The following is a 19,409-nucleotide window of genomic DNA, read 5'->3' as shown; positions in this document are numbered from 1 at the left end:
GTCAAAGACAACGTCTCGAGAGATATAAATGCGACCAGTAAAAACATCGAGGCACTTTACACCTTTGTGTTGAGCACTATAGCCTAGGAAGACGCACTGTTTGGAGCGAAACATGAGCTTGCGAGAGTTGTAGGGACGAAGATTGGGCCAACAAGCGCAACCAAACACTCGAAGAGTAGTGTAGTCGGGTTTGGTATGAAGGAGACGCTCAATAGGAGTTTCATAGTTGATGACACGACTAGGTAGCATGTTGATGATGTGAACAGCCGCAAGGAAAGCCTCATCCCAAAACTTGAGGGGCATAGAGGCACCAACAAGTAATGCTAGACCAACTTCAACGATGTGTCTGTGCTTGCGTTCAGCAGACCCGTTTTGTTGGTGAGCATGTGGGCAAGATACATGATGAGATATGCCAATTTTCTGAAAGAAAGAATTTAACTTTTCATATTCTCCACCCCAGTCGGATTGGAGAGCAAGAATTTTGCAATCAAATTGACGCTCAACAAGAGCTTGGAAGTTCAGAAAAACTTGAAACACATCGGATCGTTTCTTAAGAAGGTAAATCCAGGAAAATTTGCTATAGTCGTCTATGAAACTCACATAATACGTGTGTCTACCAACAGAAGAGGGGGCAGGACCCCACACATCGGAGAAAACAAGTTGCAAAGGTTTTGTAGAAATGCTGGTAGAAACTGGATAATGTAATTGATGGCTTTTAGCCTTTTGACATGAATCACAAACTGTTTCGACATCCCGCTCTCCAACATATGGGAGCTTATTTTTCCTAAGCAAACGCTCAACTAAAGAAAAAGATGCATGCCCTAAACGATCGTGCCATCGTGTTGAAGACACTTTGGTGGCACTAAAAACTTGTTTATTGAGTCTTCTAATCTCCGGAATCAAAGGGTAAAGCCCACGAACGCATCTACCGCGATAAAGCACCTTCTTCGTTGCCTAATCCTTGATAAAAAAAAAGGGTGAAATTCAAGAAAGACATGATTGTCAATAGCAATACGATGGACTGAAAGAAGACTCTTTGAGGCACTACGGACATGCAAAAATTTTCCAAGGTGAATTTTTCGATGAGGGGTTTTAACAATTGAGTGACCAACATGACTAATTTTCATACCTTCTCCACTTGCAGTGTGGATGTGATCTTTGCCACGGTACTTCTCACGCATGGTCACCTTCTCCAGCTCACCGGTGATGTGGTTTGTGGCGCCGCTATCGACGTACCAATTGGTGTCGACGCCGTAAGAGCCATCAGCAGCTCCGGCCACCTTCTCATCCTGAGATGAGTCATCTTCATCCTCCTCAAAACGATACCAGCAGTCCTTTGCCGAGTGACCCGGCTTGCCACAGATTTGGCACCTGATGTCGGGGCGTGATCTGTTGTTGGAGCTGTTGTTGCGGCGGCCTTTGTTGTTGGAGGAGGGAGGCCGGCCGCCGCGCGTGTTGTTAGCGCCGCTGCTGTTGCTGTTGTGGGCGCTCCTGCCCTTTCCGTTCCGCGGTGGACCGCGGTAACGAGAGCCCCCACCACGGCCGCGGGTGGCAACATTGGCAGATGACTTGAAGCCACCTCCCGCACCTTGGAAAAGAGCCACCCTCTGATCAAAATTGTTCATCTGTACGAACAATTCGTCGAGGGTGACCGGAGTGGTTCTGGCGTCGAGAGCGGAAACCAGCGGCTGATACTCCATGTCGAGTGCGTTGAGGATGTACGAGATGAGTTCATCATCCTTCAACGGCTTGCCAGCCGCGGCGAGCTCGTCGGCGAGTCCCCGCATGTACGCGAAGAAGGTAGCCACCGATTGCGTCCCCTTCTGCGCGTTTGTGAGGGCAGCTCGGATGTTGTTGACGCGGGACACGGACGTCGATGAGAACATGCTCGCCAACGCTGTCCAGAGCTCTCGTGCATGCGCGATGGAAGTCACCTGCACTAATACTTCTTTTGACAGATTATTGAGAAGATACCCAAGTACCTGCTGGTCTTCTCTGAACCAGACGGCATGGAGGGGATTGGGGATGGCTTCCTCCTTTCCATCCTTGTCCTTGCTGACGACGAACTTGGCCGGCTCCGCCGTGCTTCCATCAACGTATCCGAAGACTCCAGCCCCTCTCAGCTGTGGCGTGATCTGGGTGCGCCATAAGACATAGTTGGTGCGGGTGAGGCGCTCGGTGATCTGGGCGGAGAGAGGGGAGGAAGCGGCGGCGGATGAAGCCATGGCAGGAGGCTGCGGTGGAGAGGAGGAACGCTAGATGGGAAGAGTCAGGCTCTGTATACCATGTTGAGGAACGTCGTACCCATCCTGGGCGATGGCTACGTGTTAATATAGGCCAGGGCACAACTCCTGGCATAGCGTACAATGATGTTCAGATTACATTGTGACTTGGAGAGAAAGAGATAAAGAGATAAGAGGAGATCACAACCATATGATAACTAACTAGAGATCCTAGTCTATCTTGGCTTGGACTCCTCCACCGATGCAACCTGAACGTGGGTAACGGTGCGGTGCAACATGTGTCGTTCAACACGGACAACAAAAATTCTAAATGCTCTAATTGAACTAAAGATTGTTCTTCGACTAAATTATCCATGTTTGAAATAAATTAATTAAACTAACCCGTGGCAACGCACGGACTCTTTAGCTAGCAGTATAGATTAGAACAGCGATACAGTAGTCCACGGTCCACCGGCTATGGATCGATGAGCATTACGCCATCATTCAGATCAGGCCTTCAGAAAAGTATACTAGTGGCCTAGTTTGTGTGGATTTCAGGAAGGGCCCCCTTTTCTTTTTTTTTTAAACCAGGCAAAAAGACTTGCCATTTTCAGTGATTAGGAAGAAGAGAATTGCCCCGTTAATTAACGGAAACCCGGGCGAAAACCGTTACAACATGCCTACAGAGAAGGCACCCACAAGACCCACACACACCGCCGAGGAGAAGACACCGTCGAGGTTGCCAGCAATGTCATCGTCGTCACCTCTCCCTGAGCAAGCGACTCCGACTTCGTCGCTGACGACCCAACAAGACCCCTCCAAACAAACAGCACACGGAAACCCTGCCGGCCAAGTCCAAACAATCGACCGCTTGCGTCGAGGACGAGGCAGCTCCGACTTTGATGACGAGCCTCGCGGGAGAAAAGGAGCATGCCTTGCACCAACAGAGTCCGACATGCCCATCGCCCGGCATCGTTGCCGCAGTGTCGCCCCGCAACGCCGCAGTTCCGACTTCAAGCTCAAGAGCATGCCAGGCGGTCGGCGATGAAGGCAAGCCACGACCCTGCTCATCTTGCAACCATCATGGTCACCACACAAGTCGCAACGCCAGCCGGGCAGGTTCGCTTGGTATCTGCGGGTCTGCATTTCCACTACCTGAGGGAGTATGTAACTAAATTCTCATTCTCATCTCTGGCTGACTAGGAAAACCCCATCACAAATGCTGGCCGAGGTTCAAGTTTGACCGAGAGTGGTCGGGTCGAATGGCGATGCAAGTATCATGGATGGAGCTGCAGGTTCCTATGGAGCTGTCGGAGCTGCATGTGCAAGGTACTCGTGGCAAACGTACTGAAACTTGATCCTCCAAAGTGAAGCTTAAGTGAGATACTGTTCATATGTAGTATATTGACAATCAGAGAAGCTTAAAGCTCTGACCATATGTAATCACAAAATTCAAGTTTCTTCTACACGTTTTGGTTACCTACAACCTTTTATTCTCAGCAATTTCTCTGCCCTTGTGTCAATTTTCTGTGTCATGACTGTTCCGCCTTGTGTTATCTTCTAATCATGTTTAATGCTGAAATATGTAATGCAAATGTAAAGCCTTTGTGTCATTTTTCTGTCACCTGACCACCTTACCTGTAATCCTGAGTTGCTAAGGTATTCATTGTTTCTTAGGCTTTTGGTCGGTGAGGGAGCATGCCATGGGCAAAATGTAAAGGAATCCACATAATTGGAGCCACATCGGAGGAGAATAATGTAAATCCTCTTCTGGAGAATTCTTTCATCCAATTCTGCAATCCTAATCCCTGGTAATTTACTATTTCTTCTCACATTCTCACACAGTGGGTAGTGACTGGGAATGCAAAAGCACAATGAGTAAAATACAATGCGTTGCTTGCTAGTGCCAAGGAATCAGTTAATCGCTCCACTGCTTCTGCTTCAGAATCTACTCCCTCCGTTCTGATTTACTTGTCGCACATATGAATGTATCTAGATATATTTTAGTTTTAGATACATCCATTTCAGCGACGAGTAATTTGGAATGGAGGGAGTAGTTCATTACAGTTGGACCCATCAGGTTCCTTCCTCTTCTACATATGCTTGTTCCTATTTCATTTGTGCTTTAATTCTTCCGATGATTCTGGCATTCATATGCAATGTTCCTTTGGTTGGTTTATCTTCTGAAACTTGACTGCACTTGTACGATTAGCATTGGTCTTTGCACAGAAATATTAAAGTCATAATAGGAAGTTTACTATGAGCTTAAAGATTACGTACTCCCTCCGTTCATAAATATAAGTCTTTTTAGACATTTCAAATGGACTACAACATACGGATGTATGTAGGCATATTTTAGAGTGTAGATTCACTCATTTTGCTCCATATGTAGTCACTTGTTGGAATCTTTAAAACTTATATTTGGGAACGGAGGGAGTATTATTTGAAGCTTTCCATTAAAAGCTGGGCTCAGGTCTATTTTCAAAAAAAGAAAGTTTACTATTACCTGTTGCACGATGCTTTGCACCTATGGACAGAAGATTTAGTTGGAATTGTACAATGTCGCCTATTCTTATCTGAGGATATGAATGTCACTTAAGTTGTATCCGATGATATACATTATGATGCTTAGATTATATGTCTGTGGCATACATATCAGCCTATATAGTTATATATCCCCATGTCATGACCTCTTACGTTAAAGTTCGATGTTATTTTAGTGGGTATTTCTTCCACTCAGTGTCATGGGTGCCATTCTGCCTCAGGCAGTACCCAATATGCTCTCTCAACAATATGATTTTGAGCAAAACTAGAAGATCCACCTGTAGCCCAACCATGCTTCAGTTTATTCTCGTATTGATGTTATATTCTGCTGATAGTTTTGCATGGTTGGTGAGGATGCCATGCCCCTGTGGTTGGTGAGGGTGTTAGCAACCACAGCACTACACCACCGGCCCAACCAAGTACTGAACCTGATGAAGAGGGGGCCCAAGGCCTAGCAAGAAGGACCAGGAAACCCAACCCACGAGTGACTGGCAACGAGGAAGACTCGATCAGAGCCCGCGGCGGCGGCTATCTCTCCCAGCTCTCAACCCCTTCTTCTTATTCCAGTTTCAGCACCTTGTGCTTGTAGTAATTCTTAGGCTACTTTGTACTCTGAATCCTATCCCATGCACTGAATAGTAGAGAGAGGTTAACAGCTAGCTAGCATACACTATTTAAACATTATCAGCTTCAAATTGTTAATCCAGCCTCGCTTTCCCATCTAGTCGGCTCACTAGCCCTAGGATCATTCAAAGCTAGGAAGCACGGTTGATACAGAAATTCCCTACATTAAACAATAATAGTCTTACACAATGTCTAACTTATTACATGGCACCTCGATGGCGCTAAGGGCACAAGCACAACTTCCTCATTTGGCAGCGAAAACATACATCACACTCGAACATGGGGAGACGCCATCCCCACACGAACAGCCAATTGAGAATACACCTAGTCATTATACCCGCTAGAGAACTCCGTATCACGATAATCGTCAGCTTATGCATCTGGCCAAATGAACAAGTCAAGTGAGCACGTTGAATGATCGCAGGACATTCAAGAGCATAGGATAAAATGAATGCATGCTGATCTAGATGCTTATGACATACAATCTGCTCAACAATAAATTTCAGCATCGACATGACATAGGCATCGCCCCATTCAGGTACTGGTCCTCTGGGAGATATGGAAGCATCGGAACTCAATTGTGTTTGATGGTAAGAGCCCGGATGTGCGGCATGTGCTACGAAGAATACAATTTGAGGGTGCAATATGGAAGCAGGCAGGCATCCTCCATGCGGATTTTACTATTCTCTCGGTAGATGTAGAGGCAGATGGGTGGGAGTACGGGGAGTAATCCACCTATAGCTGACACGGTGGATGGAGTTGTGTAGGCGCCATGTAAATATTGTGGACGGGGTTTCTTCCCCCTTTCCTTCTATCAATATATGATACGCAGACTCATGCGTATTCAAAAAAAAAAATGACATAGGCATCGCACTTACAGTGAATGGGAGTACAAGTAACATGCAAGAACAAGCAAGTAAATATTAGTTGATGAATGATATAAAGTGTAGCATGATAAATTTCCTTTAAAAAGATAATTTTCCTTAAAAACATTATGATTATGACTTTTTTTTGTTACATAAATTCCTGTCTTTTTTTTTTGAGGGAAAAGGACATAAATTCCTGTCGACTTGTATAAGCTGACGCCATATCACCAAGAAACCACTTTGGATAGGGCCCAGGGACTAAAGTAAACCGATTTAGTAATTCAAGGTTAAAAACAACCAGATTACAAGTTCAAAGTTGAAAAGTGAACTTTTGCAATAGTTCAACCTAAAAAATGGACCTTTTCACAATACTGCTGCTGACACATGCATAGTTATTAAAACCGACCAGAACAAACCGGAACCAAGCCCTGTTCCAATCTGGTTCACAGTGAAGGTTCATCCAATCAACCTTTTGTGAACCGGCATAAACCAGGGGTCAGTAAAATATTTTGTAGGTGGAAGCAATCGGACCATCTTTAACATTGTTTGGACCATAACTAACTAGGCTGTGCTCATTTGTTATCTTTGTACTTAACATTGTTTCGACCATACTAACAGACAAAAAACGTACATAATATCTTATTTAGCCAACAGGTTGGACCGCTAAACTGGCGGTCTGAACACTGAAGTGAGGCCCTTACCGTGTCGATCAACGCTCCGGGTTCAATAACTACGGACACATGACACACAAGTTAGATGCAAAATTCTTATACATGATGCTGGAGAGGGTGGATGTTGATTCAATGCAGCAAAGCACATAATCTCAGCACATGATGCAATAAAAAAATTAACATCCAAGCGAAGATGATAAAATGTGCAGTACTCAGTTTACTGTACAGGATACCTTGACCGGGGTTGTTTTGATTTGTTGAGCATTTTCTGGAGCCTGTTACGTGTTCTTCTCCATAGATAGTATTTTCAGAGAAATCTTCCGCAAATAATCAGACTGGGTAATACAAAAGAAAACAATGTGAAGCTTTATACCAAATTACTAATAATGGCTTGCAACCAACAGTTCCGCCCATCAGGAGATAGTTCACTACAAGATTCAACATGTGATAAATAATAACCAAAACCATGATCATCTTCCGCCCATCAGGAGATAGTTCACTACAAGATTCAACATGTGATCGATAATAACCAAAACCATGATCATCGTTTCAGTCTATCATTTATGTAACATGATTAAAAAGCTTTAAAATATAGTAGCTTATTAATTTACTATTTGTATGTGTACTGAGTGTGAAAATGCTAAAATAACTCAGATGTGCTCCAAGATAACCAAGATCCGTCCGCCTCGCGTCGTAACCCCTCGCGTCGCCTCCCCCCAGGCGGCGCCAGGGGCCCCAACCCTAGCGCCGCCAGCCCCTCCCTCCCACCCCCTCCTGCCGCCGCTGCCGCCGGCATGGGCCGCGGTGGCGGCGGGCCCGGTGACAAAGCTCCTGGGCGGGTGGTTGCGACGGATCGCATCTGAGGCGGCGGGGGCGGCCCTTCTCATGAGATCCAACGGCGGCGGCCTGGACGGAGAATCCGGGCTGAGCGGCGGGGGCCGGAGCACCATCGCCGGGGTCACGGCGGAGCGGCGGCCATGCATGGACGGCGGCGGTGGCAGCGCCCCATTCGGCGAGATGGGCTGTCCTGCTCGTGATGGTGACGACGGCTACTGTGGATCCAACGCCCCGTTTGGATCCGTCGCGGGGAGGCCTTTCGCCGACTGGCGGCGCGTGGAGGGACCGGTGAGGAGATGCCGGATCTCCGCCGGAGTACCGACGGCAACATACGTCTTCGTGGCGAGGTTCCGCTCGGTTCCAGCCAGCCACGAGATCGGGAAGACGTGGCTTCCGGTGAAAATCGCGCCAGACTGCGGTCTTGGCGGACGATGGCGGCATCTCAGACGTCGTTTCCTTCTGGAGGCATCGTCGTTGCAGGTCTCATCAACCTGATCGGGAAGTTCCGGGGGAAACCCTAGATCTGGGTCTACCGGATCGGACGATGACGGTGCTATCGGTACCGTTCTCCCTCCTGGGGGCATCGTTTTGGAGCGAGTGCTGGTTGGAGGGGACAAGAGGAGGAGCGGTGTTTCATCTGCTCCATTGATGACGGCAGATCTCGGCGGCGTGGCGCAGTGGACACTCGGCGCCTGATGAGCGGAGATGGACTCGCGCAGGAGGGTGACGCTGCCTGGCGTCATGGTGGCGTCGGCGGCAGTTGGACCGGCCAAGGTTGATGCAGCAGTACAGCTCTGAAGATGGGTTCGTGGCAGGTGGCTGCGGTGGCCTCGTACCCGGCAGGGGTCCTGATTGAGAAGCACGCCGGACTGGTGGATGCCCATACCCGGCAGGAGTCCTGGGTGGGACCTCAAGTCTTTAGATGGTTAGGTTTGGCTGCGTGGTCTGTTTGGTATGAGGCCCAGACTTTCAGCGCCTCTACATCAACTGGATAGGGATAGCGACAGTTGTTGCTTAGTTTGGTGGCTTTAGACTTATTGTTGTATGACTCTGTACGGTCTTGTGTCAATAATTAATAAAGTGGCCGTATGCATCGTTCAGATGCAGAGGCTGGGGGTCGTCCTCCTTTTCTAAAAAAAAAAGATGTGCTCCAAATGGATGAGTGTGGGCGTTGACAGACCCATGGCCCAGTTCAAGTCCCGGCAACCGCAGGAAAATTTGTGTGTGTTTCCAAGCATGAGAAAAATCAGGATATGTTCCCAAGAGCAGGTAAAGAAAACATTGGCAGCTAGAGAGCAAAAAAAAGTCACCCAAGGTATCCCAGAAAAGGTAAACTGCTAAATGTACTTAAACATGATGTAAAAAATCTTCTACAACATTTGGAGACAGTTCTTCTCCGAGTAGCCACCAAGATAGGTTAAATTACCTGGCTGGTCGCTGCAGTATAGATCTTCTCTTCGCTTCGCACAGCGATTTTTTGAAGTTCATTCAGTCCCTCTGGCACTGATACTGGCAGATGCTTCTTCAGGCATTCCACTCTACACGTATAATGCAAAATGTGAATAAACTGGAAGATGCAGTGTGCAATGGAATATCTGGCATCTGAGATGTAAGGTGGGACGAGTAGGCAGAGCAGCCAATTCTCAACCATATACACCCTCCATTCCTATAGGCAAGGCATAATTTTCGCTTTGATAAGACCAAGGAGGTGCTGCGCGGGTTGATTTAGTCATGACTTGTGATCATGTGAGGAATATCACTTGGGGAAGCATTCGAGAAACTCTAGTTTCAGAACAAAATTGCGTCCCGGCACAGTACTAATTAATAGCATGGTTTCCCCTAGGAGACAAACGTTGTGATATCTGTGCTATACTGTATTGGTGTATGCCATGACAAATTTGCACCTCTTTGTCAATAAACTTGTACTATTAAACTGTTTAGATAGAATTTAATTATAGTTAAATGAAGTAATTAGGTTGGATTAAAAGCAGGTGCAATACGGAGTTCATTAGTCAATCCCCCAGCAGGAATTATTATTGACCTAAGAGTAGAGGCACAGAAACTGGGAGCTTGTGTGTAGATTGATGACGAATCTGTTGCTGCCACTATGAATATGGCTGAATCAAAGCTATATCAGATGGATCGATGACAACATTGGCCCGGAAACACGCGGGAAATTTCTCTTTTTTGTACGTGAGAAATCGAAAAAGTGGAGAAGGATCGAATTACAATCCCTACATCTTATTGACGATCCTGCTGCGCGCCTCAGGCTGAAGTTGGGGGCGCCAATCGCCTCCGGTGGGGGCCGGGGCGTTCGGGTCAACGCCGGCGGCAGCAGTGACAGCGGCGTCGGCAGCAGCGACTGCAGCGGGGTCTGGCCCCTGGGTGGGCCGCCAGGGGGTTCCGTCGGGCATTCTTAAACATGATGCTGGAGAGGGTGGAGGTTGATTTAATGCATTAAAGCACACAATCTCAGCGTTTGATGCAACAAAAACGATATCCAAGCGAAAACGATAAAATGTCCAACACTCAGTTTACTGTATATGATACCTTGACCGAGGTTCATTTGATTTGGAATCACTTGAGCATTTCCAGGAGCCTGTTGTGCCTTCGTCTCCATAGATAGCATTTTCAGAGAGATCTTCCGCAAATAATCAGACTGGGTAATACAAAGGAAAACGATGTAAAGTTTTATACCAAATTACTAATAGTGGCTTGCAACCAACATTTCTGGTTGATTAGCTGTTTAGCATGCTCGAGAAGGTGGTTCAGCTTTTAACATTTCAACCATAGTTATACATGGTACTTAACATGACTTAAAAAGTATCCTCTACAACATTTGGAGACAGTTCTGCTCTATTATTAGCCCATAAACCTTGTTTGACCCCCATAGCTAAAAATAAAATAAACTGTGCTCTGCTTCGAGTAGCCGCCAAGACCGATTAAATTACCTGACTGGTCGCTGCAGTATAAATCTTGTCTTCGAAGCGCACAGCGATGATTTGAAGTTCGTTCAGTCCCTCTGGCACTGATACCGGCAGATGCTTCTTCAGACATTCCATTCTACACGTGTAAATGCAAAATGTGGATAAAATATGTGGCATCTGAGATGTATGGTGGAACGGGTAGGCAGAGCAGCCAACTGAGGCAGATCCCCAATTCTGAATTCCTATAAGCAAGGCGTAATTTTCAACTTTGCTAAGACCAAGGCGTAATTCTGAACATTGGAGGAATACATGTCCACTTGGGGAAGCATACTGCATAGGAAGAAGTCTAGTTTCAGTCGTTCAGAACAAAACTGCATCCCGGCACAGTACTAATTAATAGCATGGGGGGTTTCCCCTAGGAGATCAAACGTTGTTGTGACATCTGTATGTTGAACTGCTCCGACATAATTTAATCCTAGTTAAGTTAAATGAAGTAATTAGGCTGGACTCAATGCTAGTTAAATTTTGACCCGAGTGTAGAGGGCAAGAAACTGGGAGCTTGCGTGTAGATCGACGACGAAGAATCTGTTGCCGCCGCTAAGGACATGGCTAGATCGAAGCTCTATCTGATGGATCGACCCGAAAACACGCGGGAAATCCCTTGGGAAAACGAAAGCAAACGCGGAGGAAGGAAGGACCGAATGAGGGTTAGAACTTTAGAGGGAGGGGAAAGCAGATCGAGCAGAGTCCATACATACATCTTGTTGACGACCCTGCTGCGCGCCTCGGGCTGGAACTGGGCGCGCCAGTCGTCGTCTCCGGTGGGCGGCGGGGCGTTCAGGTCAACGCCAACGCCCACGGCCCAGTTGGCGTCCATGGCCGGTGATTCGTGTGTAGTATACTCTATACCGACTGGTGAGGTCTCGAGGGGATGGAGGTGGAGGTGGAGGCGCCCCGCCTCTGCCTTTTTGTATATACAAAACGAGACGACGGCGACGAGGAGGGAAAGCCCCTTGCGGCGTGCCCTCAGTGGTGTCTCCTTTTTTAAATTTATATACTCCCTCCGTTTTTTTTTAGTCTGCACATAACTTTTGTCTGAAATCAAAATATCTCTAGTTTGGCCAAGCTTACAGAAAGAAAAGTATCAACACTCACAGTGCCAAAGAAATATCTTTAGATTCATTATGAAATATATTTCCATACTATGTATATTTGATGCTGTAGATGCTGATATATTTTTATGCAAATTTGGTCAAAGTTTGTAAAGTTTGACTAGGCACAAATCTTATATGCGGAGTAAAAAGGAACGTTCCTACATGAATAGATCTTGTCTAGATTGGACGTGATGCCGTGGCTTCAGAAAATGTTTGTGATTTTAAAAAAATATTTTCGAGTTTTATAACAAATATTCAGAAAATAAAAATACGTTCATTAGTTTTTCTAAAAAAAACGTCGTGTATTTAGGAATTCCACAAAATTTCGCCAATTCAAAAAATATTCATGTATTGAAAAATAACATATCAAAAACTGTTCATATCGAAAATTTCAAAGACTTCTTAAAAACTGTGCAATACACTACTCTCGAGCTGAACAAACGGTATCTGCCCCACTCCTGCTCTTTTTGTTTTGTTTGTTAACTTGATGAAACTTTGGATTCCACGCTGAAGCCGTTATCAGTAAGGCACAATTAAGGGCATTCTTCTCTGCTGATTCCACATGTTTACGTTGTAAAAGTGTGTCAAGGAAGAGTGCGAAGAGGGCATCTAGAGAACCCATTGATGACAAGGCTACTTCACTGAAGTATTTGAGTAAACATGGAGTCAAGAACAATATGTTAGCGGAATATCCAAAGTTACTGAGCAATGAAGAATATCTGTTTATCTTTGTTAACGTCAAGCAGGACTTTGATGAAAGGTTAGAATTCCTCAAGGACATGCTTGCAGAGGAAATGGGGACGACAGCTTGATCCGAGTTGGTGCAGGGGTTTCATACCTAGGCTGGTGATTATGTCTTTGTTGGTTGTATCCTAGATTTGTTTTAGCGCAACTATCCTGTGTAAGGCCAGACTTGATGTTTCTAATTGAACTTGTACCTTTAGGCTTCATTTTAATATTTCTAGTGTGTAATTTGCACCTCTTCTTCTTATGTCGCATTGGGACAGTTCTTCTAGTTGAGTTCTTGTAATAACTGAATATGTACCATGTGAGATGGAGTGTCCAGCAGAAATATGTGGCTTTATGTTATGTATGTTACCACCCAAACTGTATGTTGTTACTCGTACAGCCCTGTTATTCGTAATATATAGTGATTAGTTGGGAAAAGTTAAATATGCTTTCCAAGTTCTCATAGATTTCCCAAGTCAAAAGTTATTCAACTTTTCCCTATTTATGTAAATCACTAGCTCGTCTGGATGCGGCTTGTCGACTAGTTTTTATAAAGCAAGAACAATTTTCAAACATGAACTTAGTTTAAAAAAGGTAAAATAACCTTGAAATAGGAAAAGGAAAAAAAGAAGAAGAAAGAAACATAAAACGAAATAAAGAAAGAACAAAAAGAAACATAAAAAGGAAAAAGGAAGAAAACAAGAACAGTTTTGACGCCGTTGTACTGGGCCGGCCCATTCAGGGACCCCCCCTGCGGCAGCACCTCTATTTGACGGGTAATGTGTCAAGTAGGTGCTCCCGCCTGTCTGCCCGTCTGATCGCCGTGCGCAACAGAGACAAGCAGAGGATGGGCCGATGGGGAGGCGAAGGGAAGCATCTACAAGAGAGAGAGAGTGATGGAGTCCTGGATTAGGGGGTCCTCGGACAGCCGGACTGTTGGACTATGAAGATACAAGATTGAAAACTTCGTCCCGTGTCCGGGTGGGATTCTCCTTTGCGTGGAAGGCAAACTTGGCAATTCAGATATGTAGATTCCCTTCTATGTAACCGACTCTGTGTAACCCTGGCCCCCTCCGGTGTCTATATAAACTGGAGGGTTTAGCCATTATGTTCTCGTGGTAGATCAACTCTTGTAATACTCATATCATCAAGATCAATCAAGCAGGAAGTAGGGTATTACCTCCATAGAGAGGGCCCGAACCTGGGTAAACATAGTGTCCCCGACCCCCTATTACCATTAGCCTTAGACGCACAGTTCGGGACCCCCTACCCGAGATCCGCCGGTTTTGACACTGACATTGATGCTTTCATTAAGAGTTCCACTGTGACGTCGAAAAAAGGTTTGACAGCTCGCCTTGTTATCAAGGACAACATCATCTTCGGGGAGCCCTGGCTTTAGGCCAAACCCTCCGACTAGGCGGCTTCGTCATGACCGCCCGTTTGGCCGCTGCGCCGACGATGACTTCTCGGGTCACCGAAAAAAGCCTCCACGTCAGCTCGGAATACGCCGAGCGGATGGATCCAATGGAACTTTCGTCCTTGAACGAGCTCTTGGATCGCATCGCCGCCTTGGGAGTCGCTACAGACTATGATCGGATTGGTCTTAAACCCGATCAAAGAGAGATTAACTCTCCGCCGGTCACCCATCAAATAGTGGTGGTGGAGGAGCAATGCAGCGATTCTTCCTCTATTTTGAGGATGAACTATGTCCGGATTCCCGAGCTCTCCGAGCCGGATACCCGTACGCGGGAGGACATGACCCAAACTTTGAACTTAGAATCGGACAGCGGGCCAGAAAAATTGGGCAACATCCCGGAACCCGAACTACCAAGTTCAGAAGCTCCTCAGCCTCTGGGTCTCGGATCGGGTCAGGGTTCGGACTTAAATCCACCCACCCACCCAGATACAAGCGATCTTTCCCACATTAGAAAACAATCCCAAGAGACAGTACATCACTTTTGGGACAGATTTCTCCTTGCAATGAGCAAGGTTAATGATTGTCGCGAGGAAGACGCAATCTCATTCTTTTGCAAAGATTGCACGGACAAGGGAATCCTTAACGCCATAAGTCACCATGACATATCACACTTCGCTGACTTGGCGGCCATAGTACAGAAGTACTGTGCGATGGAAAGCGCCTGGAAAACACAGGCAAAATTCTGGGATCCTCCGGCTCTCACTAAATCCCTCGTCCGAACCAAAAGGGTGCACTCTCGCAGGTCACCCGATCCAATCACAAAGAAATCAAAGCCCACTACATGGCGTGGAACCGTATTGGAGGGATGGCTCAACAGGCCATGCAAAATTCACACCACAACGGTGTGGCACCCCGGCTCAGAGAAAACCGGAACGCCCCGTATTCCAGCCCAGAGATCAAGATGAAGTCTTCTGGAATACAACACTACTTAGCATAGAACAAACCAGCTCTTTACTACAATCTATTTGGGTACAAGGGTACATCGGCATGGCGACACTACGCCTGCCACTGTTGCTCTATGCAAGCAGCAGAACAACACGATGCAGCGAAAGAACTCTAGCAGCGGAACAACAACGACGGTGGTGAACTCCACTCCACAGGGACTCTGGCTGGAACGCTTATCCTAGCTCGCAAACAAGGACTCCATGACAAACAAGCAACCAAATCCAGAATGACCTGCAAACTGGCATGACACGCCAGGTCAGTACATTGAATGTACTTACAAGCTCACAATAACCAGAAGCATTCAAGACAAACAACAGCATGGCAATTACAGGTTAAGCAGAAATTAACATGATATCATCATAGCAACATGGCATCAACATGAACATGATACAGCTAGAACAACATGAACCTGGCATGAACATATGAATCTGACGATACTAGCATGCAACATGATGACACTATATGCACCACTTATTCTGCTCGGGCTACCTCGTAACCAACACATGCATCACTTACCATCCGCACACATCACACGATCATCTCAGGATCAAATCAAGCTTGGTATAAACAATACCGTAGTAATCATTAAATGACCACAAGGAGCTTGATTTTTACCCACGATTCTCGCACAACATCACGAATATACAACGACTCGGTATCCTTGATACCACCGTGATCCTTATGGCGATCACAACCACGACCAACACTTGGTCTCAAACCGTGATCCTTACAACGATCACAACCACGACCAATATTTGGCCCGTGATCCTTACGGCAATCACAACCACGACCAATATTTGGCCTGTGATCCTTACGGCGATCACAACCACGACCAATATTTGGCCCGTGATCCTTACGGCGATCACAACCATGACCAACACTTGGCCCGTGATCCTTACGGCGATCACAACCAACTTATCTCATTGTTATTAAGAACATTATTCTTATTACTGTTGACTCACCGTGTGACCGACACGAAATGGGCCCTTATCCGCGGGCGCGGCTCGATAGATTTAATATACACTCTGCAGAGGTTAGTACACTGTACCCACACTACGGAACCCATGGCCTCGCACTCCCATTCGGGTGGACCAACGGCGTTCCGACAAAACCGTCCTACTGCCATGACACTCTCCCGGCCACTCCGACCAACTCCCCTTTGGGCTAAGTCATGGGTGGCCCCGTGTCTACCAAAGACACAACGACCACCATCGTGGCCACGATCCCACACAGGGACCCGGATCCAAAAACTCAACAACGGGCACACAAGGTTATGCCTGCTTACCGGGTCAGGGTACAACATGCCCATAACCTTCCCTCGTTGGAGGCACCGGCGAGAGGCACGACAATAGACCTAGTTAGGACCGTCCCATACCGGCAAGCGTGGTTGCACTGGTCAGCTCGATTCAACGGCACCATGACTCAGCCAACAGTTGTTCAAGTTCAATTTAATCTGGTTAACTTGAATTCAAATATGCTGAGCCTTGATAAAATGCATGAACATGATATCAACATAATCATGAGGGTATCACATAACTATCCACCATATCAAGAATAATTCATATCCACTGAGCATGGCATACTGACTAGTATGAACATCACCAACATCAACATGTACTACTAGCAAGCATAAACATATGAAAGGAAATACTAGCTGGTAGGACATGATAACAGAGTACAAGAAAACATAGCACAAAAGTGAACATGCAAATCTAAACATCACCGGAACAACGATAACCATCTTTTCAACAAGCAAACATTTAATAAAGATTCAAGTTGAAAACCATGGCTACTGCATGACTATCATGAAAATGGGTATTGTGGCTTGCCTAGGGATGAAGAAAGGCACCGGGGAGAAGTGCGGTGAATCCGCGGAAAGATTTGTCGGAAACAGTTCTCTATCGGAGGGGCTGTTTACGTGCAAGGGCAAAATGGTCAGTTTCAGAATGCCAAAACATAATGAAAGTGACACCAATAGAAAGGGCTCGACGAGACGAAGAAGTAGGCTTTGGAATCACCTCATTTGGAGTTACGGTTGCGGAGTTATAAGGTGATGAAGATCAGGGACCTATATGTGAAAAGTTTCAGCAAACAGGCCCCTGAGTGGATAAGGCGGAGGCGTAAACTGAGAAATCCGCCTCCACTTATCCACGTGGACCTGGGCCTTGGGCCACTGGCGCGTGGGTCCCAGGCGCAGGGCGAGGGGGCATGGGCGCTCGTCTCCTTCCTCCCGCGCCTTTGCCTCGCGTGAAGCAGAGCAGCGGCAGGGGAGGGAAGAAGCCAAGGGGCCGGACGGCTCCGGCGATCCCCGGACGTGGCGCGGCCACCGGCGGGACCGCAGCGGCCAGCCGCACCCATCCAGAGGAAGGTCGGCCGCCGGGGAGGCACGGGACGGAGGGGAGAGGCGGCGCCATGGGAGAGGCAGAGAGCTTCGGGTGACGGGGTTCTTCGGCGATGCGGCCGCTCCGGCGAGGGGGAAAGGGGGTGGGGAGGCTGAGTGGGACGAGGGGAAGTTGGTGGACGTGGAGGAGAGGCGTGGGGAGGCCTGCGGTGGCCGGACCCAAGCCGAGGACGAGGCGGCCATGGAGGGTGACGGCAAACAACGACGAGATGCGGCGATTCCAGAGGGAAAATGAGGTGGGGCAGGGATCTGTGATCTGCGGAGGAGGTCGGGGGTCTCTTATATAGGCACGGGGAAGGCTCTGGATCATCACAAACAAGCTTGAGCAGTGCTCTAATGGAGGACAGAGGCGGGGCACGGCACGGGCATGGGCCTAGCGACGCATTTATGGCGAACCACAACGATCCATCGACGCAGGGAGATGAAGGGAATCACGGGGAAGCTCCAGGACATGAATGGAGGTCGAGACGAGGAGGGAGCCGACGAGAACAAGGGCGGGAAGAAGCCAGAGCGCGCTATCGGCATGACGCAAGCGTGATCACCCACGCGAACTGGTGAAAATAGCTCGTTTTGGCCAGGACTACCATGTCTAGGGAATTTAACCTAGTGACTTTAGTCTAAATAAGGAAATACATTAGTCTAGGGGCAAATAATAGATTTGCAGATGGCCCCAAAGCTAACCAGCAGCCAAGTGTTTGTGTTGTGCAGTGGAGACACCAGCTAGGTAACTCAGTATAAACTTTGTCTGATAATGATAATACACTAAGGTGACTGAGATCACCAGAAATCAGATTAAGAGGAGGAGTTTAAAGGGTGGTTGCTGAAGAAAGTGACCCACTGGTCAGAAATGAGAATTTGGATGATGCACTCACATAGTTGCATCAATTGTGTTGAAAATGGTTATGGCCCAATTATTTGAATATATTAAGATGCCAAAGGAGTTTAATTCCATTTAGATGAACCAAAATAGCTCTTGCTTCAGAAAGATTTATTCTGAGCAGAAACTTGAAAAATTTCCACAGGGCAAATGGTCAAAGGGATTGAGCCACAACTTGATGGATAGAGGTTACATGGATACTAGAAGGTCCATAAAAATTTACAGCCATAATGGAGTAAGATAAAATATACTTGCTTCACAAACTGAAAATTTGACCAGAACCTAATAATTGAAGCTGTGTGCTCACATGGAGGCATGAAATGAGCTGAACTTTGGTATAGGGCTATTATATGGTGATATGAAGGATCATGAAAAATGGAAACTCATTTGGATATTCCTAGATTGCACCTCCTTCACAAAGCCTCTTTCTGGACAGAAACTTTGGAAAATCATAATTAAATAATTACTAGGAAAATGAGGTTGAATTTTGGCATGTGGTAATGAGATGGACATTAAAAGATGTACAAGGAGTTTGAGGTCAATTGGGAAAAGGAAAATGGCACTTGCTTCACAATGTGCCATTTAGGGCAGAATAGGAAATGCATTACTGGAGGATTATTTGTGATCATGGCAATGAAAAGTTTTGCCATATTTGATCAAAATATGACTCAAAAAATTTATGAGAATTATTTGGGAATTTTTGGACCGATGGAAATATAGGTTGCTTCACAACCTAGGGCAATTTGAGTTATTCCTTTAATAGAAAAGGAATATTCCCAATAAAAAGAATATTGATATTTGAGCTAGGATGAAAATGACAGGGTCTAGGGAAGGATTTGGGAATGACAAGCCACTCTGGAAGAAAAGAAGAGGGCATCTTCTTCAGTTTCCAGACCACAAAGCCACGGAAAAAGAAAACTCGGGCAAAAACCTCAGAAAAACAAAAGAAAAAGAATAGGTCAAAAATCAGGCTGTCACAAACCTTACCCCCTTAAAGAAATATCGTCCTCGAGATTTGGTTGCTCAGGGAAAAAGTATGAATATTCTGATTTAAGGAAACCGTTTCCAACTCAGGTATCCTTTTTCGTTTATTGTTGTTCCCACTAATTTTTTATCTCACTGGCCCTGGGTAGTT

The 19,409-nt window shown here is 46.5% G+C and overlaps 1 protein-coding gene across 1 annotated transcript; it reads right to left on the bottom strand.

Moving 5' to 3' along the window:
- Positions 1-5,646: 5,646 nt before the first annotated feature.
- On the bottom strand, positions 5,647-11,633 carry LOC119366452. Its single transcript, XM_037632190.1, has 7 exons — positions 11,450-11,633; positions 10,716-10,827; positions 10,315-10,423; positions 10,003-10,192; positions 9,191-9,302; positions 7,161-7,262; positions 5,647-5,770 (listed from the first exon to the last, which is right to left on the bottom strand). Exons 1-6 carry the CDS (start codon positions 11,566-11,568, stop codon positions 7,206-7,208), a joined length of 699 nt encoding a protein of 232 aa, XP_037488087.1. The 5' UTR covers positions 11,569-11,633; the 3' UTR covers positions 5,647-5,770; positions 7,161-7,205.
- Positions 11,634-19,409: the final 7,776 nt, after the last annotated feature.

Source organism: Triticum dicoccoides, chromosome 2B (assembly GCF_002162155.2).
Source record: "Triticum dicoccoides isolate Atlit2015 ecotype Zavitan chromosome 2B, WEW_v2.0, whole genome shotgun sequence".
Lineage (NCBI taxonomy): Eukaryota > Viridiplantae > Streptophyta > Magnoliopsida > Poales > Poaceae > Triticum > Triticum dicoccoides.
Note: the sequence above shows the minus strand (reverse complement) of the source record. Positions and strands in the feature narration are given on the sequence as shown.

Coding starts and splice junctions, on each gene's coding strand:
- LOC119366452 (XM_037632190.1), bottom strand. CDS start 11,568: ATGGACGCCAACTGGGCCGTGGGCGTTGGCGTTGACCTGAACGCCCCG. Junction 10,828..11,449: donor AGCAGGGTCGTCAACAAGAT/GTATGTATGGAC, acceptor TTACACGTGTAG/AATGGAATGTCTGAAGAAGC. Junction 7,263..9,190: donor ATACTGCAGCGACCAGCCAG/GTAATTTAACCT, acceptor TGTATTACCCAG/TCTGATTATTTGCGGAAGAT.